The sequence below is a fragment of the Canis lupus genome, chromosome 11, assembly GCF_011100685.1.
Source record: "Canis lupus familiaris isolate Mischka breed German Shepherd chromosome 11, alternate assembly UU_Cfam_GSD_1.0, whole genome shotgun sequence".
NCBI lineage: Eukaryota > Metazoa > Chordata > Mammalia > Carnivora > Canidae > Canis > Canis lupus.
The window spans coordinates 66,802,934-66,830,193 of NC_049232.1; the positions used below are offsets into that span (position 1 = coordinate 66,802,934).

Consider the following 27,260-nt stretch of genomic DNA (forward strand, 5'->3'; position numbering starts at 1 on the left):
TCGCGGCGCCCACGGATCTGGGAAGGATCGGGTGCTTTAGCTCTCGGGTCGGTGAAGGCAGGGAGGGAGGGAGCGGTGGGCCGGCCGAGCCGGGCCTCCCGGAGCCGCCTGGACCTGCGCGTCTCGCTGCGGGCTGCAGGGCCCGGGGCGCCGCCGAGGGTCCGGCGCCGCCCGGCCGAGCCTCCGGGGGGCGCGCTCCCGCCCGCCACGGTGACGCAGCGGGCGCGAGGCCGGCGGGGGGGCCGGGGGCCGGGGGCGGGGGGGCCGGGGGGGCCGGGGGGGCGGGCGGCAGCGGCGCGCCCCGCCCCTCGGAGGGCCGGGCGCCGCGGTTCCGGAGGGCGGGGCGGGGCGCGCCGGGGACTCGCAGCGCCGGCCGCCGGTTTCGATTAGTGCGCGGAGCCGCGGCGGCGGAGCAGGGTGCGGAGTCGAGCGGCCGGGCCGGGCGGCGGGGCGGCGGGGCGGCGGCGGGGCGGCGGCTGCGGCGGCGGCGGCGGGGGCGGGGGCGGCGAGCCCGAGCGCGGGGCCCGCACACCGCAGCGCCCGCACCGCGAGCGCGCCCGGGCCGGAGCGCGGAGAGGACGAGCGCGCGGGCGGGGCGCGCAGGCCCTGCCCGCCCCTTCCGTCCCCACCCCCCCGCCCCTTCCTCTCCCCACCTTCCTCCGGCTCCCGCGCCCCCGCGCCGGGCGCCCACCCTGTGCTGCTGCGGGAGCGCGGTCCGCGGCGGCGGCCGGAGCGGGCCGGGCCGGGCCGGGCCGGGGGATGGCGCTGCTGGACCTGGCCCTGGAGGGAATGGCCGTCTTCGGGTTCGTCCTCTTCGTGGTGCTGTGGCTGATGCATTTCATGGCCATCATCTACACGTGAGTGAGGGGCTGCTGGCGCGGGGTCGGGGCCTCGGGCCTCGGGCCTCGGGGCCTCGGGCCGGGAGGGCGGGAGGGTGGGAGGCCGTGCGCTTTGGAGACGGGCGGGCTCGGGTGGGGGTGGAGGAGGCGCTGCCCGTCCCGCTCGCGCCGTCCCCGCTCCCCCTGGACCGCTGGGGCGGGGGTCCTTGGGCGGGGGAAGGGGTGAGTGGGGCGGTGCGGGGCCGCGGGCGACGGCACGGCCCGGGGGAAGGCGACGGAGCTCTTCCTGCGTGTCGGGCGGAAGGCTGCTTGCTCGCTCGCTTTCATTGTGTCGGGAATTCCTCTGGCTTTTCGCCTGGGCCAAGATGCATATAGTGTGTTGCTGCTGCTGCTGTTCTCTCGACCTGGGCGACATTTCTATGATGATGATGATGGTTTGCACCCTCCCGGGAGCTGCACACAGCCACCCGGAGACCTCCCTGTGGATTTGCTCCTTCCTGGAACAAGCTCTATGCTTTTACCTAGGTGTGGAGCACCTGTCCACCCTGAAAAATGTCCACCAACCCTCCGGGCTGACGTTAGAGCCTTGAGTCATGTCAGCTACCACATTTCATTGTGGTTTGCTTTCCTTTTTTTTTTTTTTTTTTTTCTTCCTAGTTCCTGATGTATATAGTCTCATTTTGATTTGTCCCCTCCACACACCTCTGTTTGTTTTTTTTTTTTCCATTATGAATTCAACAAATACTTCTCGAGGCCTGCTGGATGCCATTCACGGGGGACACAGTGCCGAGAAGGGTGGGATTTCTGTCCTCAGAGAGCTTACATTCTTACAGCAAGGGAGAGACATAATAAAAATTCGAATAAGGCTATCTCAGATAGTGATAAAACCTCTGGATGATATAAAACAGGGTGGTGGGATGAATCATGACAGAAGGTATGTGGCTGGTTCTGAGATTTCAATTTTTTTAAATATCTTTAAAATAGGATCTACCTTTTTAAAGAAATGAAAGAATTGCAATAGAGCACATTTCTCATACGGACTCACTGGCATTTTAGCCTGAAAGAAAAATGACTATACATACTAATCTTTATCACCAACTAGAAGTGGGCATGTCTTAATAGAAGAGATGGGAGGACCTTTAAGAAATTCGTTGCTGTTCTCCCCCCCCCCCCCCCCTTTTACTACGGAAAAACTGTTTTCCCTCTTGGAAATTCTGCATTTTATTAGTATAGGGTGGCAGTTTCTTGGCACTGGAGAATGATGCTACATTGTAGAAGACATACTGATATTTCTTTGCAGATGAAAGAAAACATGCCACTTGGGTATTGCTGATCTTAGTTTTTGTGGTTTGTGAGCTGTCATCGCCGAACACTTTCTGAAGTTCATTTTAAATATATGAGTTCTTAAAAATCAATTTCGTGACTTTTTTTTTCCAATCATAAACTCTTTTTTGAAAATGCTTTCTATATAAGGAATTTAGCACAGAGAGAACTAAAGAAAGTTAAACACACATCAAAACTCCTTTACCTTGTTAACCTTTTGTGACTGTCTTTGCAGGTGTGTGTGTGGGGGGGTGTGTGTAGAGAGAGATAGAAGAGAGAAGGGAGAGAGAGACGGAAGGGGGTTGGACATTATGGTTATTCTGTAGCCTGCTTTTAAAATTAATCTATTTAGTAAGTGCTTTCTGGGAAGCTCTTTTGTACAAGGCACTATTCTAAGTGCTGGAAATAAGGTTGGAGAACAAGATGTCCAGTAAAGTGTCATGACCGTTTTTCCCCATGTCAATAAATATATGATCTCTGCATCATTTAAAATAGATGCATGGCATTTTCATTTATGAGGTACTAATATATATTGTTATTAGTTGGCATTTAGGTGTTCACTTCATCAAGATTACAAACAATACTGTGGTGAATTCATACGGGTACATCTTTGAGAGAGGATTTCCTTAGTTTACATTCCTGAAAGAAGAATTATTGGGCCAGAAGCCTGCACATTTTAAACTTTGATACATGGGCGCCTGGGTGGCTCAGTTAAGGTTGAGCGGCTGCCTTCAGCTCTGGTCATGATCTAGGGGTCATGGGATGGAGCTCAGCGTCCCTGCTGAACAGGGAGTCCTCTTCTCCACTGCCCCTGCCCCTCCCATCCCTGCTTTTGTGATCGCTCTCTCTCAAATAAAAAAATAAAAACCATAAAAAAAAAAAAAAGCCACCAACTTTGATACATATTGCCCTATAAAAAGTTGTATCTATTTATAGTCCTGGTAACACTGTTTGATGGTGCCCACTTCCCCTTACTAAGTATTGGGCTCTTCACTGTTCTGTTTTTTATTTTCATTCCTTTAATTACTGGTTCCATTGAACATTTTTTTGTATATGGATATGCTAGTTTTATCTAGTTGTAAATTACATACTCATAATCTTTTGTGCTGCAGTTTATTGCTCTGTTAATCATCTTTGATAGGAAATTGTTTTTCTGTGATAGGTTGCAGTTTTTTTCCCACAGTGTGTTTTCTTGTTTTGTTTTGTTTTTCAACTATGTTCATATATTTAACTTGGAGAAAAGTGTATGTGCCTGTGTTTTGGGTTGTCAGGACTTTTTTTTTTTTTTTAATGTTTCTAACTTGTATACACATATAGTTAATGTCTGTTTTCCTTTAGTAATTTGAATTTTCTTTCTTGTTTTTTTTTTACACCTTTTATCCTTTAATGTACTCATTATCTTACCTTGTTATGTGATGAGAGCTAGGTAGAGCCTTAATTTTAGATTCACCTAAATATTTAGCCCCTTGTCCCTAAATCACTTTGTGAATTATTATTTGATTATTCCACATTTCTGAAATACTGTCTTTATAATGGACTACATTCTTCTGTATACTTGTATGTTTAAAGATTCACAGTGCTGTTTCATTGATCTATTCTTTTTTTTTCATTGATCTATTCTTGTACTAGTATTCACTGTTTTAATTAATGATGTTTTATGACCTTATTATTGGTAAGGAAAGCCCCTCATTCTTTTGCAAACTTTATTGCCTTTACACATTTTCTTTTAAAGATTTAACTTATTAATGAGAGACACAGAGAGAGAGGCAGAGACGCAGGCAGAGGGAGAAGCAGGGTCCGTGCAGGGAGCCCGATGTGGGACTCGATCCTGGGACCCGGGGACTTGGTCCCAGGACCCTAGGATCACGCCCTGAGCCAAAGGCAGACACTCAACAGCTGAGCCACCCAGATGTCTCTTTAATTGCAATTTTTAAATCTTGTTTTTAAATTGGATTTATTAAATTTACAGGAGAAATTTGACTTCTTTCAACATAGGACTATGATATATCCCCTCAATTATATAAAGTCACACTTGTGACTTTATCATTATATATATTATATTAGCATATTATATCTTAGGCTGCATCGCTACAATTATATATAAATATATGTAATTGTGTATATATTATATACATAATATAGTATAATATATAATTGTAGCGATGTGGCCTAATATTCCAAGTAAACTGTGCTGTTAGACTTGAGACAACTCCACAGTTGTTTTAGGTTATTTATTTTGTGTTTAATGATGAACAGCAAAATTTTCTCTAAATACCTTTTAGTGTTTGAGAATAGTGCAAACATTTAGCTTAGTTAAAGTACAATGGAGAGGCTTTGTATTTTTTTTTTTTTTTAAGATTTTATTTATTCATGAGAGACAGAGAGAGGCAGAGACATAGGCAGACAGAGAAGCAGGCTCCATGCAAGGAGCCTGATGTGGCACTCAAGGATCCATCGGGACCCTCCTGTGGGACCCCAGGATCATGCCCTGGGTCAAAGGCAGACTCTCAACCACTGAGCCACCCAGGCATCCCAAAATAAAGATATTTCTCAGTTTAATGAGTTCTTTTCAGCCGAGAACTGGGGTTTGTGCCCCTCCCCCTCACTGTATTAATGAAATTGCAAACTTGATATCTCCGCATTTTGACAAGGAAAGCTAAAGGACACTGGCAACAATATTTTAGTTAAAATAGTGTGCTAACATTCTGTATTTTATTGAAGAATGTTTTTTTTTTCTAAACACATGTTCTGTGTCCTCGAATCTTTTTTTGAAATAAGGTAAAGTATACATAAAATAAGCAGATATTGAAACTCTCCTTCTAAAACTTTGTGCTTGCAACTAGTAGAAATGGAGCCTATTTCTAAAACTCATATGGCTCCATTATCTGTTTGTCACATTAAAGAGATGAATCTTAGACATCTAATTGTTAAAAACATGTTAGTCATGCAAATATTATAATAAATGGTTAAGAAAAGCTATAAAACTTTTAAAAACCAATTGGTTATTGTTTAAAATTAAATAGAGTGTGTAATGGCATCCAGTTAGATTCAATGTTCTACTGAATTGTGTCCCCTTAGAAAGAGACAGAGCTAAGTATTGGCCTGTTTTTAAAAACAGAGCTCAGGGGCGCCTGGCTGGCTCAGTTGGCTGAGCATGCAGCTCTTGATGTCAGGGTTGTGAAGTTGAGCCTCACGTAGGATGTAAAGATTACTAAAAAATAAGTAAGTAAACTTAAAAAAAAAAAGGGAGCTCAGTGTGATTAATTCAATGAACAGTTCTTTCTCAAATTATTCAGATTTCACAAGTGTCTCACGATTCATATAAGTCTGCAATTTAAAAAAAATTGAGATAATTTATAAACTAGAAAGCCATTCCTTTTTTAAAAAAATATTTTATTTATTTTTTTGAGAGACAGAGCAAGCATGAGGGGAGAGGGGCAGAGAGAGAGAGAAACAGAGTCCCTGCTGAGCAGGGAGCCTGATGTGGGGCTTGATCCCACTATGCTGAGATCATGACCTGAGCCGAAATCAAGACTGGGACACCCAACCGACTTAGCCACCGAAACACCCCAGTTTCCAATTTTAATATTGAACTGATGTTTAGTCATTTTGTAATATATTCTGGATGGCGGACGTTTGTGAGATTACTGCCTATAATGTTCTCAAGATCATATTCAGATTAGAGTATTGAAGTTCAGAGCTCTTAATTCTCAAGATTTTATTTTATTTTATTTTATTTTATTTTTTTTTTGATTTTATTTTATTTTTTGTAATCTAAAAATAACTACTGATTCTAACCTCAGTGGGCAGAATTGGTTAAGTGATCTTCATGAGTTTTTCCTTTTTGAGAACTAGTGTAGTTTGGTAGCTTGGGAGCTGTGGTGAAATCCTGCAGAAGTCTAGAACCAGTCATTTTCTTCTCTTTTTAGGTCTTGGCAGCCATATTACTGGATGATAAGGGTATCTGAGCCACGCACCTTGCCGCCTTTCCCTCCATCTCCCTTCTTTTTCTTCGCTTTCTTCTCATTTCTCCCTCTTCTTGGATTATTATTTTTTGTCCTCTGTAGTGTTCAGTGCTAGGCTTTTATCTTTTAATTGTCTGGAGGTGCCAGGCTAGTGTGGAAATACTTCTTGTATCTGTAAATATTAACTGCCCTCTAGTAAAGCAGAGGTCTTTCCCTGGAATTTTCAGTTCATTCTACTTTTTCTAACCTTTTTGGCACAGCCACATGTATACCTGCTGCACGGCTTTTGAGTGAAAAGTAATACCGTATCTGGAGGTCTGTGAACATCCTGTCAGAAACAAATTGTTTTTAATGTAAATTTTAGTATTTCGTATGTTATTTTTAGCAAGTATGATCTTTGCCTTAAATTCATTAATACTTTGGTGTTCTGAGCCGTAGCAGAATGTAAATTGAGAGCTGCTTTTCTGGGTTCAGTTCTGAGGATCTTCTGGACTGTGGTCACCTGTTGATCAGTCAGGGTTATTGCTGCCTGGACCACTTTTTGGGTGAATGAATGAGGCAGTTGAGCCCCTTTAACCTGAACCTGGAAGATACCAAATAATTGGATGTTAGTGTGATAGCTTTAAAAAGCGAGCTGACCATTGTAATCTAGCGTTAACATTCCGTGATGCCTGTGAACTCATCATCCCACCCTTTTCCTACATCATGATCTTCTCTGTACTCTAGATTATCGAAACTATCTCCACTCACTGGTATCTCTACCAACAGCCTTGCTCCCTTTCTTCTTTATTTTTCTAACTGTAGCCTTATCCTCCTGGAGCACTAATCTTAGATCATGTGCTTATAATTTTACCATGGTTCCCCCAGTGCCTTCAGGTTAACATGCAAGCGCGTCAACAAGACATGCACAGTTCTTCAGGAGCTGAGCCGTTGTACCTAATTCTTCAGCAACATTGAATCACTGACATTCCTCTGAATATGCTGTGTATTTTCTTTAGAATTATCTTTCCTTCCTTTTTTCCCCCTCCTCCCTCTCTTCATTTTTCTTTAACGTCTACTCACCCAGGTCTATTTAGACTTAGCTTTTTGCTATATAAAGCCTTTCTTATAATTTAGTGCCTTGAATTTACCCTTCTGAATTATAAATGTGCGTTCAGCTGTCTCTTTTCCCAATTAGATTGTAAGCTCTTGAGGGTTAGATAGTGTCTTATTTACTGTTCTATCTCCAGTGTGTACTAGGCACTCAGTTGTTGCTGGCTGAATGAATGAACTTTGAGTTTTTTCCAGTAGTAATGGTGGATTTTTTTCAGTGTCATTAGTTCAGCGTCATTTGGCCATTGTGATCTGAGGTAGATGATCCGATTTGGGGATGCTTTCAGTGGTGATGGACTTTAATGAAATTTATTGGACCAAATGGAATCTTTATTTCACTATTTCTAATTAATTGCAGACTAAAATAGAAACAGAGTTCTATTAATAACATGCTTACCTACAAGTCTGATCCCCTCCCCAAAGTTTCCCTATGGGAATGCCCGTCTTGTCATAAATAATTTTTACACTAAGATCTGACTTGGCAGGGGATGCAAAGCCCAGTGTTCTCCTGAGTTGGTTGAGATGCAAATCCACAGAATTTTATTTTATACACAGAATAGTTGAAATGTCACATTCTGCTGTAGGGAATTTTATAGCAGAACATTAGGATAGTCCCATTAGTTCCTTTTGATTTGAAAAGAGTTTGAGCGTGTGGTTATGTTTGAGGGTCTCCTGTGTTTTTGAGCACTATGTGCTCAGTCCATGTCTTCTGCTGAGTGCCTGTCTTAGTTGCTGTTAGCCAAACACCATGCTCTATCCATATCCCATATACTAGGTCCAGCTCTGTTGTCATCAAAGGGTCAGTGAGTTGGGATTGGAGGGGTGGTTAAAATTAATAAAGATCTCCAACTTGTTTTCAGTGGCAGTGGAATCTTTTGTACTCTGTAGTGTGTAAGTCCACTGCCCAGTGGAAATAGTTGTTGTTTTCCCATAAGGCTAAGTCACTATTGGCTATTATGTGTTCTGTGGGGAATCTTGTGTCTGCAGAGTTCAGGTTGTACCAGAAGGTGTTCCTTTCTGTTGCTGAAGAAGCCCTACTGTTTTTGAAAAGATAAGTGCAATATGGAAGTGGCATTAATCATGACATACTCCGATCATAAACACACAGCAACAGCCTTCCAGGGCAGAGTCACAAGTAATAACAACAGAAGCCTTTTATCATGGGAAATTGCAGGCATGGACTCTGTGAAGCAGGGGCCTGCTGATATAACAGTCAGCCTAATTTTACACGACGTATTAACAAGCTTGGTGGCATAGAGCAGAGGAGATAAATTCCAAGAGTCAGATAAATTGGTTCAACTGAGCCCCGTAGCAGAACTGTAAAAAAGCGCACTATCTGGGGCTTAACGTTAAGCAAGGTGACCTTTGCCGGCCAGGAATCTTTATTCTCCCTTCAGGGCTTTGTGTGAGGTTCTTGTGCTGCACTTCTGGGAGGTATGGCTTTGCATTAAGATTGCTGCAGAGCTGCTGCCAGCCCCTTCAGTCGAGGTCTCCCTTCATACCAGCTTCCCTCCTGCTCAGAATGAAATTAGAATGTGAACCGGTAGGGACACCTGGGTGGCTCAGTGATTGAGCGCCTGCCTTTGGCTCAGGTAAAGATCTCAGGGTTCTGAGATTGAGTCCCACGTTGGGGGGATTGCTTCTTTCTCTGCCTGTGTCTCTGCCTGTGTGTGTGTGTGTGTGTGTGTGTGTGTGTGTGTGTGTGTGTCTCATGAATAAATAAATCTAAAAAAAAGAATGTGTGAACCAGTAAAATAAGTCATTTAAAGTGGCACACACCATCAAATCAACAACTTGTGAGAAAGGCAGAGAGAAAGCAGGGAGAGGAACTACAAGATAAGAAGAAAACCCTAAGCCAAAACGATGAAGAAGAGTCAACAATTCTAGAGACTGAGCTATTAGGAAATAAAAATCACCCATGATGAAACTGTTCCATCAGCTCAGAAGTTGAAAACCCTTGTGCCAAGAGCTGATTAGGACCCGTCAAGCTAAACCTGCTATAAAGTCCAGTAGGGCCCCTGAATAGTTCTTACCAGTCGCTTGGGGCTCTTTGAAATGTTCCCTGAATAGATGTCCTTCTAGGCCCCAGTGGAAAGCAGGACCCTGAAGGCCGGTCTCTCCCCTGCTCCCCATCCCACCGCTGGTCCAGCCCCGCAGGTGTGCCGCCAGCGCCTCCTCCCCGCTGCCCCGAGGGCACTGGGCTCCATTCTGTGATTTCGGGCTTTGCAACAGAGAGTGACTAGCTTCTGATTGAGAATTTAACTTAGAAATCATTCCTCGGGAATAACACATGGAAGTTGTCCTGTGCTTTCTGTCTCTCCAACATTGGTTACTCACGTTCCAGGATCATTTTATTCTTTAAAAATGAAACTAATCAAAACCATCGACCAGACATAGCGGAGGTACATTCCTTTTGTATCCAGTGTGTTCCTGAAAGTGTCATAAAATCAAATTATGAAAATCAAATGGATGTAGGTGTTAGAAGGGGGAGATTCTATTTGTTTCTTTTTTTTTTTTTTAAGATTTTATTTATTTATTCATGAGAGAGAGAGAGAGAGAGAGAGAGAGAGAAAGGCAGACATGGGCAGAGGGAGAAGCAGGCTCCATGCAGGGAGCCCGTTCATAGAGAACTAAGGTGATTATTAAAATCCCGAATGATGGTTCTGCTGGGCTCAAGGCCTAAGGCGTGCTGCCACTGGATTGGGGGCTTTCCAGGTGGTAGGGGTTGTTCAGAGAGTCCCCCTTCCCGGCCTCCCCCTGGCCTGGACTGGGGTGAGAAGGCTGCTTTGTAGCATTTACTCTGGGGACTGCACTGGGTATAGTGATTTAATGGTCAACAAAACAGTCTCTTCTGGAATCCCTCAACACGTCTCCATCCTAGAAGGCAGTGTGCTTGGATTACATAGTAACTGGGAGTTACTTTGCTCATTGTGTCTGCCCTCGGCTCTCAGCTCTGAGTGTGGGAGCTCTCCTGGTAGCGGAGCCAAAGGAAGGAAGGGTTTTTGTGGCAGTAGAATCCCACATTTTGAGTGAGGCTGAGGGTAGAGGAATTCAGAGAAGCCAGGAGTATGCAGCACCTCTGCCCAACTGAGAACCTCTCCAGTGATTTAAAAGGAGAGCTCAAGCCACTTTCAGTGGATCACTGGTGATATTTAATGTTCCTCACTGTCATGCTTCTGTTGCCTCTATGTTTTTAGATGAGCTCTTACAAATATAAAATGGTTCCTAAATATTGGGCGTAGTTTTAGCTTTGCATATAATTTAAATTTTGCATTAAATATGTTTTATGCCTTGTTTTGACTTCTGTTTTGATCATGATTTGGGACTTTTGATGATACCCTTTTTCCCTTTTAATCTTTCTTAATACACCACGGTGGTTTTATGTTTAAAAAAAAACCCCGAGTGTGCTTGGGTGGCTCAGTTGGTTAAGCATCCAACTCTTGATTTCAGCCCAGGTCATGATCTCAGGGCTGCAAGATTGAGCCTCATGTCGGGCTCTGTGCTGAGCGTGGAGCCTGCTTAAGACTGTCTCTCCCTCTCTCCATCTGCCCCCCACCCCCACCCCAAGTGCTCATACTCTTGCGCTCTCCAAAAAAAACCACCCCAAAACAACAACATGGGCGCCTGGCTGGCTCAGTCAATGGAGCATGTGACTCTTGATCTTGGGTTTGTGAGTTTGAGCCCCACATTGGGTAAAGAGATTAATCAAAAACAAAATCTTAAAAAAAAACAAAAAAAACAAAAAAATAACAAAAAAACCCCCAAAATTTTAAAAAAATAAAAAGACCCATCATAATGGTTTAATATTTAAATATTTATGAAAGAATCTTTAAGCATATGAATTTCTAGTTCTTCCATTCTGGTGTATAAGCCTTATCAACGTTTGCCATTTCTAAATCTCTTACTAGAACTATAGTAATTTGGAGAAGTGGAAAATGTCCTTAAATTTAAAAAATTATCAATAACAGCTGTCATTGAATGTTAACTTTGTGGCTCAATCTCATCTGTTTCTCACTGCTTTATGAGGTAGGTACTAATCATCCCCCCTTTTTTAAAAAAAGAGAGTTAAAGAAGTAATTTACCCAAGGATACTCAGTTCACTGTGAAGCTGGTATAAAAATCCAGGTGATCTGCTCCAGCCCAGGCTCTTAAACCAGCATGTGGCTCTATACAGCCAGTGATAACCTAAAAATAACCCCGGAAGTAGTCCACAGGGATAGAGTATCTGTATGGGACTTTCTCCAGTTGCTGTGACTCTTTCGTTTCTGATAACTGGCAACACTGAGAGTACTGTGGAGGGAACCCCTACTTCTTGTCTGCACCTCTCCCCCATTCTCATACCACTTGACCTGCCCCTTCTCGGCCTTCTTGTTTTTAGCCATCCCAGAACTGCGATCCTCCCGAGCTTCCACCTCTTCTCACATTCTTCTCTTTTTACAGTGATCTAGTCTTCCTCAGGTCCATGGTTTTCAGCTTTGACTGCACTTCGGAGCCACCAGGGGAGTCCTTAAAAAAAAAAAAAAAAAAAAAAATACTCCTTGCCTGTGTCTCAGCCCTAGACATTCTGGTTTAATTGGTCTGAGCGTCAGGATTTTTTGAACTCCCCAGGTGATTTTCTTGTGCAGTCAAGGTTGAGAATAACTGCCCTAGGCTATGTATCCACAGTTGTGGCATCCATCCACCTGTTATCTCTTGGTTTCTTGGAACCGGCCATCTAGCCAGAACTCAGAGTTCATCGCTGCCTCATCTTGCCCCTCGCCTTCCCTCCTATCAGTCTGCCTTGTTATCCTGAACCCATCTCATAATTTATAGCGTCTCAACTTTCCACGTCGCGCAGAGGGTGACCACTCAGCCATGTGGGTTAGTACTACTACACATTCATGGTCTCAGGTCTCCGCCGAGCCTCGGTGCCGTCTGGCAGTGCTTTTGTTTCTTTTTTTATCCTCCGTCACGCATTATTGGCAGAACCTCTTTCCAACTCTTCACCCTTCTTACCTTTGGTCTTGTCAGATTTTCCTAATTCCTGCTTCACACTGGGCCCTATCATGCCATTAATTATTTTAACTTTTCTCTCACTCTATATACTCAAGTATTAAAAAAAATATATCCCCCCCCCCCAAAATTAAACTGAAAAACCTTTCCCCATCTTAGTTGTTCAGGCCAGAGTAACTTTTATTCAGGTCAAATGTCAGGGGATCTAGTGTTTATTCCCTGTTATCCCGTTGCACTTCTCATTCATTTCCTTCTTAGCCTGTTTTCATTTACCCCTGCCCGCAGAGTTCAAGGGCATCAAGTCCACACAATCAGGTGGGCATTTCATTTCTTTTCTTGACCTCTCAGCTGCATTCAGTGTTGCTCTTCCTTGACCACTTTCAAAAAGAAAACAGCTTCACCAGATAAAGCCTTTTTTAGTAAATCCTTTCTTCCTGCCTTTCTTTCTGCTTCTTGGGCGACTCACACATAGTCCTCTTCATGCATTACTGGCCCTATAAGACCGTCAGCTCCCAGGTAGAGCTTATGTATTTAACAAACGCTGGATGGCTCCGTATTTTTACCTCTAGACTAACCTTACCTTCTGAGTTCTGTATGTATTTATTTACTCTTATTTAGTCAATGTTTTTTTTTTAATTGAGATAAATGTACTATTTATCATTATTTTGCTGGAGCCTGGAGAATTTATAGTCTACTGTAGTATGGTTCACTGCGAGCCTGCATCAGAATCATTTGAGATGCTTGTAAAAATAAGCTTCGTAAGCTCTGCAACTGATCCATTACATTGTGATTTTTACCTGTGGGCATCGTGTATATAAGTGTTGAGAAACACTGGTCTCAAAGCGGTGAGCTGGGGCAGTTGGAGCACTGACTTCATCTGTTTTCCATGTCGTAGGAGTCACTGTCCTCCTTTATCTTATGTCCAGTATCTTAAAAGCCACCGTTTCCCATTTGTTTCCCACATCTTGTCTGATTTTTTAAAAAATTGCTTCAGGTAGACAAGCAGATCCAACCTCTATCTCTTCATCTTGTCTGAAAGTGTAAGTCCGGGGGGTGGGGTGGGGTTTAGGCCAGGGTTTTTGATACTTTTGTAAGGACAGAGACAAGGCTGCAGACTAAATGTATTAGCTGCAAATTGGAAATAACCCAAATGCCCATCAACAGAAAGTAGCTAAATAAAGTGTGGTGTATTAATACAAGGAATATAGGCTGCAATAAGAATGAAGAACTAGGCGCAGCTGGATGGGACAGTCGGTTGAGTGTCCCACTCTTGGTTTGGGCTCATCATGATCTCAGGGTTGTGAGATCCAGCCCTGCGTTGGGCCCTGAGCTTAGTGCAGAGTCTGCTTGAGGTTCTCTCTTCCACCCCCTTTGCCACTCCTGCTTGTGCATGTCCACTTGCTCTTTCACTCTCTCTCTCTCTCAAAATAAATGACTCTTTTTAAGAAATGAATGAACTATAACTAAATGTAACAGCAAAAATGAATCTCACAAACACATGAAGTCAAAGAAACCAGATACAATTGAGTACATCCTATTGGATTCCCTTGAGATAAAATTCTAATATTGGCAGAATTGGTGTGTTGGAAGTCATTACCCTTGAGGAGGAGGGTAGTTAGTAGATGGGGACGCACAAGGGCTTCTGGGATTCCAGTAATATTCTGCTTCTCGATCTGGGTCCTGCTTATGGGTGTTTCACTCTGAGAAGATTCATTGAGCTGTATACACACATGTGACTTTATGTGTTACATATCAATAAAAAGTACTCTTCCCCGCCCTTTAAAAGAAAGACAAGGCCCTGCAAGCCAGATGCATGATGGGAAGGTAGAACTGGATTTCTGGTGTAGAACCTCCAACTGAGGAAGGACTGTACAAAGGATCCTGACAGAAAGTGAGTCACCTGCTTTAGGTCAAGGGTGGAAATGGGCACCCATGATAAATCCAGTGCAATGGGTGGATGCAGTGGGCTCAAGTTCAGTTCTTAGTCCTATAGATCCCCTGCTCTGAGATACCAGAGGTAAACCGGTTTGAAACCAGTAAACCCTGTAGACCCTGTCAGAGCCACCTCACTTGGAGGACTCAGGCCATTTTTGAGACTCTGGGCAAATGGGCTGTTGATCATATTTTGAAAAATAGAGATTGGCTTACAAAACACTAGCCATGGCCAAGGCACCCACCAGCATCCTTTCTCTGTGTGGCGGGCAAAGTTATATTAAAGTTCTCGCTTTAGAACATAGTTTTGTTGACTATAAAAGTTTTATGTAGAGAAAAGCTTCTGTACAGGTGTAACTCTTCCATTAGACTGCAGCTCCGTGGCAGTTGGGAATTCCCCTGTTCATTTTATCTCCAGTGTGCAGGATGATGCCTAGTGTACATCTGGGGTTCAGAAATGATTGTTCAGGGAGGGAATGGCAAGTAGTCGTGGAGCACCACTGTGTGCTCACTGTAGTGCCATGTGATTTGGTGTGTGATGTAATGGATGTTTTACTGTTTTTGATAAACATTTCACATAATTTGTAACAAGGGGCTTTGTCAGTTATGTTACATAAATCAAAACAATATGCTCCAAAGTAGGATTCTTGTATCCTAGGGGGTACTTCACAAGATGACTCCTTAGGGGGTATGGAATGAAAATTTGGGAGGTTGGGGGGGGGGGGAGAGAGATGGGAGAAAGATAAATGGGATTTTTTTTTTTTAAGATCCTGTGACATAGTTTGGTTATAATTGAGTAGAAATTTCAGATTTAGTATTAACCAGAAAGAGCTTCATTGTTGTTCAGTGAGTCAGAATGAGTCTGATAAAATACTACATTCTTGATACAAAAAGCTTTCCGAAGGACAGGAGGTATATCTCTATTAGCATTTAAAGTAAAATGTCTTAATAAAGAGGAAGGGAAGAGGGGGACGTAGGATCAGTCCTGGACTATTTAACGCTGTTTAAGTTATCCTTGTTTTTAATTTAAAGATTTGCCAAATTCAGTGAGCTAGTGGGCTGGGTTTCTCTGTATTGGTCAACCTTGTGCATGTTTCGATAAGTTTAATAGCACTTCATGATCATGCAGTGGGAAAATATGAAAAAATTCCTGGGATTCCAGGCCTTATTTTGTCTTCCATGTCTCAAACTGTTCCAGGATTTCAGTGCCTTGCCTCCCATTCTCTCTGCCGCATTCTGGATAATTTCTTCAAATCTAGATTCCAGTTGTCTAGTTCTCTTTTAAGCTGTACATGCATTCTTCTGTCTATTGCGTTTCAAATGTGAATGATTATATTTTTTATTTCTAGACATTGAGTGTTTTCTTCACCTAGGATGGTCTCTCATCCTTTCTCTTGGGTTTTGTTCAAGCAGCACAGGTAATTTGTGTTATGGGTTCCAAACCCATGTGTTGGGTGTTCTCTTGGAAGACTTTTTCCTTTTATTCACTTCATTCAGGAGTGAATCCAAGAAGGCAGCATCCCCATCTTTGCTCTGTGGGCCAGCATTTTTCTATTTTGCCTTTCAGGGATTCTGTATTTATACAAGATGGACAGAACAGAGGTCCCATCATTCTTGTCTCAGGCTTGTCTCCATCTCTAGATCATCAGGGACTAACAGATGGCCCTGGGGCAAGCATCCAGCACTCCCTCATAGATTTCTCCACATTTCTGACCTGGGAGGTTTTCTCTATTTTTCTAACAGTTCACTCATGTATTTTAAAACATGCTTTTAATGCATTTCTATTAAACATTATAAATATTATGTTAGATTTGTACGTGTGTGTGTTGGCTTTTATATGCATTTTTTAAAAGTCTCTGGAAAGATGGACAAGAAACTAATAATGCTGAGAATGAGGGACAGGGGTGACAGGGAGACTTCTCTTATGTGACTGAGCCATTTAGGCACCCCTTATTTTATTTTTTGAGAGAGAAAGCTTGGTGTACCCATGAGGCAGGGAGGGATTGAGGGAGAGAGAAAATCCTAAACAGACTCCACACTCATTGAGGGCTCGATCCCATGACCCTGAGATCATGACCTGAGCCAAAATCAAGAGTCGGATGCTTAACCAACTGAGCCACCCAGGCACCCCAGTGGTTGTATAAGTTTTAGATCATGGTTTTACCTCTGTCCATCCTCTAGATGAACTTGCTAGATGAATATTTTCCTAACTATCTATGGCAGAAGATCAGCTCTTTAAAATTTTTCCAGTCTGGCATAGACTGATACTTTGGTAAACTACAATAAAAATAAATACTGATCACGTGCTTGGATGGCATGGAAATGTCAAATTGCTGTAAATGTTTCTAAATGCTTTCTCTTCATTTCTTCTCATCGCAGACCAGTAAAAATGCAACTTATCCACGAACCACAATGAGCAGCACTGTTGCAAATGATACCCTATTATTTTCTGGCATTTGGAGGTTGTATATCAGAAATTGATACTATCTTATTTTTTAAAAAAATCTCTTACTGGTTTAAATTTTTTTTTCCATTGTAGGTAACCCATTTTTCTTTCTGTAAAATGTTTTATGGCCTTATCTGAAATGTTGGATATTCGCTATGGCCTTTAATTAACTGAGCATGAGCCCAGGGCTAACTGCTGTGGATGATGATAGTGGTGTACTTTCAGAAGTCATTCATAGATTAATGGTGTATTTCATCAAATCAAAGATGCATTGATTATGGTGTTTTCTTGATCTTCTAGAAGGTTTCATTGGCTGGTTTTCATGCTACTAATTTAGGACTGCCATCTGGCTGCCACCAATTGTTAAGATGCCATCGATTTCAGAGATGTTAAAATGTGGAAGAACGTGTGTCTTAAAATATCTTGCACATGGTCCCGTGATCGTTCTAACCTCTAATTACTGTTGAGTGCTTGGAGACTTGCTTATGAGGAGGAGGAAGGATTCAGTGACTTCCTTTAGAAACATCACCACTCTGCTGAAAGGCATCTCTTCTCTTTGTTGTCACACCATGAGCATTAACTGGGGCAGATTCTTTCATTAATTCGCATGGCTTCCCTCCTTAGGAGCCTTTTGCTGTGGCACCCTTGGGATGGACCAGCGCTGAGAACCTTGGCCAACTTATCTGTGTAGTGGTGGTGGTATATTTTCCAATGTCATTAATAGACATTTTTTTTCATCATAGAGATTTTTTTTCATACTTTCAAATTCCCTCTGTTCTGCCCCTGCCATTCTGAGCTTGTGAATATTAGAAGTTCTGCTACTTACCCATTTTCTTGCTTGCTGTGCCAGTAGCATAATACTTCTTTCAGTTGTGTGTTATGTAGGCTGCTTGTTATAGAAATTTCTCAGATTTTTCTGGTTATACTTCTCTGGTTTTCTGGGGAAGATAGGAACTCCTCTCCCCACCCCCCACCCCCCACTGTTTATATAGTTCTTGGTCCACTTTGATGGCAGTTTGGGAGGAAGGGCAGTTAACATGTGGGCTAACACTATAATTCATTTCTTCACCATGTATTTATTGAATGCCTACTCTCTGCTAGGCATAGTTCTCTAAGCACTGAGAGTACAACCATAAACAACAGTCTTAAACTCCAGCCTTCATTGGAACATTCAATCTTCTTCATTCTGGTTTTCCTAAACTGGGCACTTCTCTGGTTACTTTGCTTCATTTTCAGATATCTGAGTGTTGTACTGTATGTTGGCAAATTGAATTTAAATAAAAATTAAAAAATAAAAGTTAAAAAAACAAGTAAACAAATAAAACTTAGAATTTAGTAATTTCTCGATAGCCTCACACATACTTTATCCAGAAATAATGTATATATTATTTGCTTTTTAGCCGATTACACCTCAACAAGAAGGCAACGGACAAACAGCCATATAGCAAGCTCCCGGGTGTGTCTCTTCTGAAGCCACTGAAAGGTGTAGATCCTAACCTAATCAACAACTTGGAGACATTCTTCGAATTGGATTACCCCAAAGTAAGTACAACCTTGAACTCATTAGAAATGGGTGAGATTCTTTTCTCTCGTGTTTCTCTCGTAAAGAGCCATGTTGACTGTAAAAGGTGAAGGGATTAAAAATGCACAACAATGTCGGTCTCATACAATTTATGCTGTGATAGCAGTAGTCACAGGACAGAAATGGAGTTGAGGAAGGGGACAGATTTCCTTTTGTAATCTTGTAACCACCTGCATGTCCATCTGAATTAGAAATCCCAGAGTAGACCTCCTGGAACTCAGACATTGTTAAGTGCCTGGCAGTTTGAATAAAAAAAATCTTGTTCCATGAGAGGCATATGTGAATGACGAGAAGAAGAGGCAGTGAGAGAGAAAAAGCAGCGTTTAGTGATCTGAGATGGGATGCAAGATAGCTAGAAGTAAATGTAAATTACCTTGAGAATCTGGCTTTTGAGCCAAGAATAGGTTATAATTAGCAGTAAGATGGGGCTTCCTCATACCTAATTTCTAATTTCTTTATCTTTCTGGGTTTTAATGCCATATGTATTGTTTGTTGTTTTTAAAAAATTATTTTTATTTAAATTCAATTAACATAATGTATTATTGGTTTCAGAGATAGAAGTCAGTGATCTGTCAGTCTTATATAATACCCAGTGCTCGTTACATGTTGTGCCCTCTTAAATGCGCATCACCCAGTTACCCTATCCCCCCATGCCCTCCCCTCCAGCAAACCTCAGTTTGTTTCCTGTAATTAAGAGTCTCTTATGGTTCACCTCATCTTTTTTTTTCCTTTCCTCTTTTCCCCTATGATCCTCTGTTTTGTTTCTTAAATTCCACATATGAATGAGATCATATGATAATTGTCTTTCTCTGATTATTTCGCTCAGCAAAATATCCACTAGTTCCATGCATGTCTTGCAAATGGCAAGATTTCATTCCTTTTGATGGCTGAGTAGTAGTCTACTGTTTGTTGTGTTGTTTGTATCATTCATCTATACAATCTGTAGATCTGTGAACTCAACATATTCCTTCATTGGCGAACTCCCAGTTTTCTTGAGGTGACAGTATTCTTTTTATCTCTTCCCTTTGATATTCCACCTGTAGTTTCTTAGGAGAATTGACTGTTTCTTGATTTATGTAGGCAGCTTGATTGCCGCTTTTTAAGCTGCCTGTTTGAAACACTGCTTTTGAATGTGTTTTTACATTTCTAGCTGCTTGATTTGAATTTTCCTCCAAGGTCCCTGTTCACTTCTGTCAGTTTTTACCCTTACTGTCTCAGTTTCTCCATAGTTTTTGCCCTTTGGAGACTCTTGCCCTATTTCCTTAGAACAGTGTATCCCAACTAGTGAGGAGGAAGATAATATATCCACCACACTTCTCATGGTGACTGTTTTTCACACTCTTATTTCTTTTCTTTTAGCTCTTATTTTTCTTGGTAGCATCAGTGAAAAGAATAGAGAAGACACAGATGTGATAGCCTTAATGCAGCTCTTATTAAGTATGTAGACACAAGTATAATTCAGTTATTTTTTAGTGTTGTTTTTATATTAGTGCTTTTAAAGTGTGGAAGTCTAGGTATTTGAAGCTAAGTTGAAGCAAAACAATTATGTGTTTTTCTTCTAGTTTATGTGTGTGTTTAATAATTTTAGAGATGTGAAGCATGCATGCAATATCTATCCAATAAATGTAGTATGTAATTTTTAAAAAATCACTTGATTTTCTTCAAATGTGAAAGTGTAAGAAGTATTCCTTTGTAATTTAGAAAGAATGATACAAGTAAAATTAACTGTAAAATAAGCTTTGCAATAAGAAAAATGGAAGGTTTTCAAGTCCTACATTATGTGGGTAAATGCAAAGAATTTTTTTAATGAAGAATATTTTCATTGATATTAAATCTCAGAATAGCTTAGAATCATGCATTTATCCTTGTTGAAATTTAATGTCACATTTCAGTTGTTTCATCATCATCCTGCCCTTTTGCCATTACTCACTCTCAGAGCTTACTTATGGAACTTTTATGTTGGGTCCTCAGGAAATGATAGTCATGGAATTGAATTGGTTGCGGAAGTTAGTGTGGGTTTTAGTTGCAGAAAGAGTTTTTAAAAATAACCCAAGAACATATGTATCCATTAATTCTGAACATTTGGGATAAGTCCATGATTGATTTCTCCTTCTGAATGAAGATTTTTTTAATTACAATTTGAGATTATCTTAAGAGCTCTAGTTTTTGCTTTTTTTCCACTTATGCCATTGGGGTCTTTAAATTGGTTGTGGAGAAAGCTGTTTTGATACTTATTATAAAATGAGGAACTGCATATATAAGAGATTGTTTTTATTCTTTTTTCAAAGTTTTATTTACTAAAACTTTGTACAGTACTAAAAGTACTGTTTGTTAGCTGTGTAAATAGAAAATAAAGAAAGCAGAGGGAAAGTCTAAGGATCTGCAATCTAAAGGAAAATTTGGACCTTGCCACATTTTATTGACTTTTTAAAAAAATTTTATTGACTTTTTAAAAAACCAAGCCCAATGACAAATGTTCCCCAAGAAACTAAAGTTAAACCACTGAAATCCCACAAATCTGAGAATGAACAGACAACTTGCTTGTGTCACCAAGGAGACCCGTAGTCCTGAAACGAACATTTGTGTGACTGCCAGGCCCAGCAAACTTTACTATTGGCTTTTTGTCGACTTGAAGATTGTTTTCTAGAAATATGTCTTATTTCATTCCGGACTTAAGTTTTTCCTCCTCATTTGATTTGGAACATTATAAACCATTCTGGAAAAAGAACATGTTGAAATTCAGAAATTTTACTTAATTTTGGACACGTGCAAGAAGATTTACTACGTACTTGTTCTGAATTTCTGGGTTTAAACTTTGGTGAGGATTGTTACTATACTAATTGCCCTGAAATATTTCAGTGCTTTACATATCTTGTCAATCCACTTGGTTTTGGTTTTTGTTTTTTTAAAGATTTTATTTATTTGAGAGAGAGAATACATGGCATGGGGAGGGGCAGAGGGAGAGAGAGAAAGAGTCTTAAGCAGACTCTGTGCTGAGCCTGAGGTGGGGACTGGTGCCAGGACCCCAAGATCATGACCTGAGCCGAAGCCAAGAGTCAGACACTTAACCGACTATGGCACCCAGGAGCTCCAGTCCACTTATTTTAATATTTATTCCTTGAGGGGAAAAAACACATAAGAATGAAAAAGCCATACAATTCATTTTCTGCAAAATTGAGCACTCAGCTTGGTGTCAGCATAGACAGCCCTTTAGGGAGAGATTTAGCCGCAGAAGGAAGATGTGGTAATCAGTTTCAAATGGTTTGACAGCTTTACGTTAGTAAATCCTGGCCATATGAAGAGTTTTTAAATTAAATGATTGGAGGGGATCCCTGGGTGGCTCAGTGATTTAGCGCCTGCCTTCGGCCCAGGGCGTGATCCTGGAGGCCCACGTCAAGCTCCCTGCATGGAGCCTGCTTCTCCCTCTGCCTGCATCTCTGTCTCTCTCTGTCTCTGTCTCTCTTTCTCTGTGTCTCATGAATAAAGAAGTAAAAATCTTAAAAAAAAAAAAAAAAAGAATAGCTTAAATGATTGGAGCATGAAGCTGTGGTAATATTGGTGGGTTTTTTTTTTTTTTTTTTTTTTGCCTTTTTTGCAAATAGAGAATTGGCGTAAGATGTTACAAGTCCAGTGCCACATGTGGACTCTTTCTTGCCAGTGGTGTAGTTATCCGTAACAGGACTTGTTTTCTTACTGAATGGTCTTCTAAACAAAGAATTAGAGAAGACAGAAAATTGAATCCATTACCAAAAGACCAAGCACAACGTATGTGGTGAAACTACTAAATCTGCAAGACTAGGAATTTGCCACGTAAATTTAGAAAACCGTATAAACAATTTCTTGAAAATAGAGAAGCAGAGCTGTCCAGACTTCGAATTCAGAGCTGTGTTCTTATGAAACATTTCCTTCCTGGCATCTTTCTTTCACTCAAAAGTTATCCTAAGGACAAATGCATTAACTTAATAAGTGTTATTAATCTCCATGCTGCAAGAATGTTTTAGGTATTTGGGGTCTAAATCTATTCTGTCATAGAAAATTTCTATTCTGTTGTCATCCAGTATCATCATAAAATTTTCTGTAGAGATGATGTATAGTTATTTATAGACCAGGATATTCCTATTTGATATGCCGTATAACTGATTAATATCGTTAAAACAGTTTTCTATTTTGAGAGGATGTTTTATCTTATTTGCTATAGTGCAAAGTTTATATTCCTAATATCTACAGGGCCAAATCAGCAGTTTTCCTAATGCTATTCACATCCCTAAATCTAGTATTTTATATGCATCTGAATTTATTTATAAAAGATAAAAAGTAGCATTCGTGATTTTTGCCATTTCAGATATTCTGTTTTTAAATATCAAAGGCTGAATCCCACTTTGTGGATTTCTGACACACACACACACACACACACACACACACCCCTTGTTCTCAGCCTTTTAGCCATTGCACTGTTTGAAAAGGAAAAGGGAAAATTAGCCAGTTCTAGCTATTAGTATGTAACCTTACTAAAGACTAACCTTCTCATCTGAACTACTCTGGGGTTTATTTCTGGATTTTATGTATTCATACTATATCACTTTATAATGGAATTCACTATATCTTAAAGCCCTTTCTGAATTATTAAATGTTTTCTTGAAATATTTTTAAAGTGTAATATTTTTAATAGACACTAAGTTTTTGAACATATATTCTTCTGCCTAATCCTTTAGATAGTATAAAAATATCCAGGGGTGCCTGGGCAGCTCAGTCCGTTAAGCCCTCCGCCTCTTGATTTCAACGCAGGTTGTGAGATCAAGCCCACATTGGGTTCTGCGTGGAGTCTGCTTGTCCCTCTCCCTCTGCTCTTCCTCCCTGCACCCCTGTCACTCACGCACATACTCACTCTCTCTCAAATAAATAAATAAAATCTTTTTTTAAAAAGAATCCAGAGAATTTTTTTTGTATTAGCTAAGAGAGTCTTTAACCAATTTGGTGTGTTGTATTTTGCCAGTTTCAGGGTAGTTGGAAGTGATTTAACTATTCTAATACAGAGGTTTCTAGCAAATAAAATGCTTGATCAAACTGAAGACATGGGTCATTATCATAGCTGAAAACGAAGACTCCTGGTTAAAATCTAATAGTTCAGAGAATACTTGGAATGCTTACCTCCTATTTGGTATGATTTTCAATATCCAAAACAAGTGAAAGTTATGTGTTTAATAAGAATCTGAACATTTTTTTAATGTGACTTGAGTTTTGTTCGCACTCTGGGTAATCAGGAGGTTTTTAATTTTCCTTTGAAATTAAGTTTAAGGGGTATAATCAGTAAAAAAAAAAAACTTTAATTTTTTAAAAAGATTTATTTATTTTAGAGAGAGAGGGTGCAAAGGGGTGAGGGACAGAGGGAAAGGAGGAGAGGAGAACTCAAGTGAACTCCCCACTGAGCGCAGAGTCCCATGTGGAGCTCCATCTCAGGACCCTAAGATCACACACTGAGCCAAAATCAAGAGTTGAACATTTAGCCAACTGAGCCACCCAGGCGCCGAAAATAAAAACTTTAAATCTTGCGTTTGAAGAAAGGTAAACTCTGCCTTCTCTGAGTGCATTTCCAGAACTATATTTTGCAAAGTTTTCTCTTGCTAGGGAAAAAAGCTAAGACTAACTTTTTGATTATATTTTATGGAATTATATCACTTATGAACATTTCCTTTCACTGTTCTTGCTTATACCTGTAAAACAACCTGAATTCTAAAAGCATTAAAGAAACTCTGTGGTGTTTGGAAGAATGAGGAATTTTTTACCGCAAGCCTGGCTGAGCAGCATGCTCTAGTAGGGAAGCCAGTTGTTACCTTTACCCTTTGGAAGGTCACTTAATCTTTCTGATCTTCATTGCGAAGGTCAATTCCTTTTAGCTGGTTCAACCAAACATTGTTTTGAGAGTCCTTTGGGAGGATGACTGATGCTTTATAGGACGTAGGAGTCAACCCTTTGGGAAGTTCAAGGGTGTGGGCTAGAGTGGTGTCCTTCCCATTCTCAGATTTTTTTTATCTGGTCCCTGGAGACGAGGCATCTGTAAAGTTGGTTTCGATACCTCCTGAGTGGCAATTTTGGTCAGTTATCATTGAAAATAGATAGTTGATAGAATGTATAAGAATAGTAGGTAGAAAGTATGAGGAAAGTATGCATTGTTTCCCCCTCTGCCTAATTATTGAGAAAACTTTTTTTATTTTTTACCTAAAAAAATCATGTTACTTTCTTCTTTGACTTTAATCCTGGCCCTTTTCATATTCAACCACTAGTTCCCATGTTGCTAGTTTTTGCTGAATTTCCCCTTTACCTGTGCTAGTCCCTGTAGCTCAGATACTTATAAAGTTATATCCTTAGCTCTTTTTATTTTTTAGGACCCATAGATTTGGTTTTTTTTTCATGAACATAATTAACCTCCCTCTTTTGCTTAAACATGCCCACCCCATTTTAGAAAGGATTGGTAGGAAATTTGTCACTGAGTCAGCATGAATTGAACAGCATTTTTGAAAAACAACAACAACAACAACAAAAAACTAAGAATACTTACCCTATAAAATAATATAGTAGCATTTTTGTATGTGAAAGCAAATACTTTTTAAAAACTTAGTCGTTTACTCAATGATAACTTAAAGATTTAGCTCAAGATTTTATAAATCTGGTTATATGTCAGAGTCACCCCCAGATTTCTAATTCAAAAGTAAGAGTGGGGCCACGATTCTCTTCTTTAAATAAATGTCCCAGGGTAACAGTCAATTGCCAGTCAATTGCAATGAAGTGACATCCCTAACCTACTGAGCAAAATAAAGCCCTGGGTATTTTCAGTGTTAAAAGGCTAACCATACTTTTCAGGATGATAGATTTTCAATCAATTTTTTTTTTTTAATTTTATGATAGTCACACAGAGAGAGAGAGAGGCAGAGACATAGGCAGAGGGAGAAGCAGGCTCCATGCACCGGGAGCCCGACGTGGGATTCGATCCCGGGTCTCCAGGATCGCGCCCTGGGCCAAAGGCAGGCGCCAAACCGCTGCGCCACCCAGGGATCCCTAATCAAATTTTATTTCAAAAACTGTTATATAGCAAAAGTCTAATCTCATTTTGTCCTTTTCATGTAAAGAATTTGGGAACACCCTTTAAATAGATCATTATGGAATTTGACATATAATTTATAGCACCTTCGTGAAATAATAAATTCAGAGAGAGCTTCTAGAGAGCAGAGTGGGTGTTTATTTTGCTTGCTTTCTGTGTTGCTTTTACACTGTTGGGCACCCTGTATTAAGTAAATCTTCAGTGAGGAAGGCCCTAGAGAAGCTTGAGATCCCATTTAATTACCAGGCCATGCCTATCTGGGAATGGCAAGACATCAGCAGTGAGGGCTGCCAGTGTCTTCATTATCTCTTCTGCCTGCAAATAGGCCCCCTGTTCGGGGAGAAGCTGCTCTCGATTAAAGCAACACTTGATATCATAAGTGTTTGCATCCATTATGAGTACTCTCTTAACTTTTAAACTGTGTGTGTACAATTGCTTGTTTTTCTTAATGCCTTTTTATCAGTAAATCTAATAATGTGCTTATTTTTATAAGAGATTAATTTACATAAAATGTGTTCTTTGACTAGTATGAAGTACTCCTTTGTGTACAAGATCATGATGATCCAGCCATTGATGTATGTAAGAAGCTTCTTGGAAAATATCCAAATGTTGATGCTAGATTGTTTATTGGTAGGTAACAAATTAATTCTCCAATAATCCTTTTTGCTTTAATAGTATTAAGTATCAGTAATCTTTGTATTAAACAATAGTGAAGTTATTAGGATGTTTGCTTTATCATGTTGGAATAGTGATAGGGTATGTTTGTATCCTTTCAAGAAAACTTAAGTTCTAAAAACACATGTTTTTTTCCTATCTGGGATTAACAAAATAACCAAAAAACCCCTACTCCCTCCCCATTACCCTATCATGTTTTTCTCAGTCAGACATAAGAGTTTGTTGTTTTTGTTTCTTTAATATTTTCAGTCTGTGGGCTTTCCTATATCTCATTCACTGTAATTGGGAGTTGAGCAATAAAATTTGCTTTTATGATATTTCAAAAATAATATATATTTTTAAAAATGAATGTTTTTCAAAAGCCTAGGGGCTTAGTCTGAAGACTTGTAGAGAGATATTTGCCATTAAACATTGATTCATACTTAACTATTGATACATTAACTTAAGAATTAAAAAACTGAAACTAACACATTTTCAAAGAAATTATCTTTGAGAATGAAGTTTTTTCCTGAATATATTATTAATACTAAGGAATGTGAAGCATAATGTTAAAGTATGTTTGCTTAAATTATTACATATGAAAGTACTTTTCACTTCTCTCTACCCTATATCTGAATTTTAGAAAATACTTCCAATGTTACACGAATCTTTGACTGTTGCACCTTTACATTTTTAGGTGGCAAAAAAGTTGGCATTAATCCTAAAATTAATAATTTAATGCCAGGATATGAAGTTGCAAAGTATGATCTGATATGGATTTGTGATAGTGGAATAAGAGGTGAGCTTCTTTTTATTTATTTATTTTACAAAACTATTCATTGGATGATAAAATGCCAAAAGCAATCTGAAAATATATTTATCAATCCTTTTTGTTTGCTATTAATTAATAAAGTAATTTATTTCATTTTTTCATGGTAAAATGTCAAGTTATACTTAGTAAGATTTGGAATTTTTTAATGCTAACCTAGAATGTTACATGTATAAAAATATTATTACATTGAACAGAAAATTCCAACTATTAATAAAATTGTCATGGTCCATTATATAGGATTTTTCATAGTTGTAAATTTTCCTTTTTAAACATTTATATTCCAATTACCACAAGTTTCTCGACTTCAGCATTTTGGGCTGGATAATTCTTTGTTGTTGAGGCTGCCCTGGGGGATGATTAGCGAGGATCCCTGCTACACACTCCATGCCAGTAGCACCTCTTTCTCTGTTGTGACAACTGAAAACTGTCTCTAGACATTGTTAAATGTCCCTTGCAGAGCAGCAGTTGAGAACCACTGCTCTCGAATATGTGTATTTAAGATCCAAA

At 40.3% G+C, this 27,260-nt stretch overlaps 1 protein-coding gene across 1 annotated transcript in view; it reads left to right on the forward strand.

Annotated features, from left to right (window-relative positions):
• The first annotated feature begins 635 nt into the window (after positions 1-635).
• Positions 636-27,260, forward strand: part of UGCG (UDP-glucose ceramide glucosyltransferase) — a 33,554-nt gene continuing 6,929 nt past the window's right edge. Inside the window, 4 exon segments of the mRNA NM_001172235.1 lie at positions 636-857; positions 17,990-18,131; positions 25,795-25,897; positions 26,619-26,720. Of these exon segments, the coding sequence (NP_001165706.1) occupies positions 760-857; positions 17,990-18,131; positions 25,795-25,897; positions 26,619-26,720 (445 nt within the window). The 5' untranslated portion in view covers positions 636-759.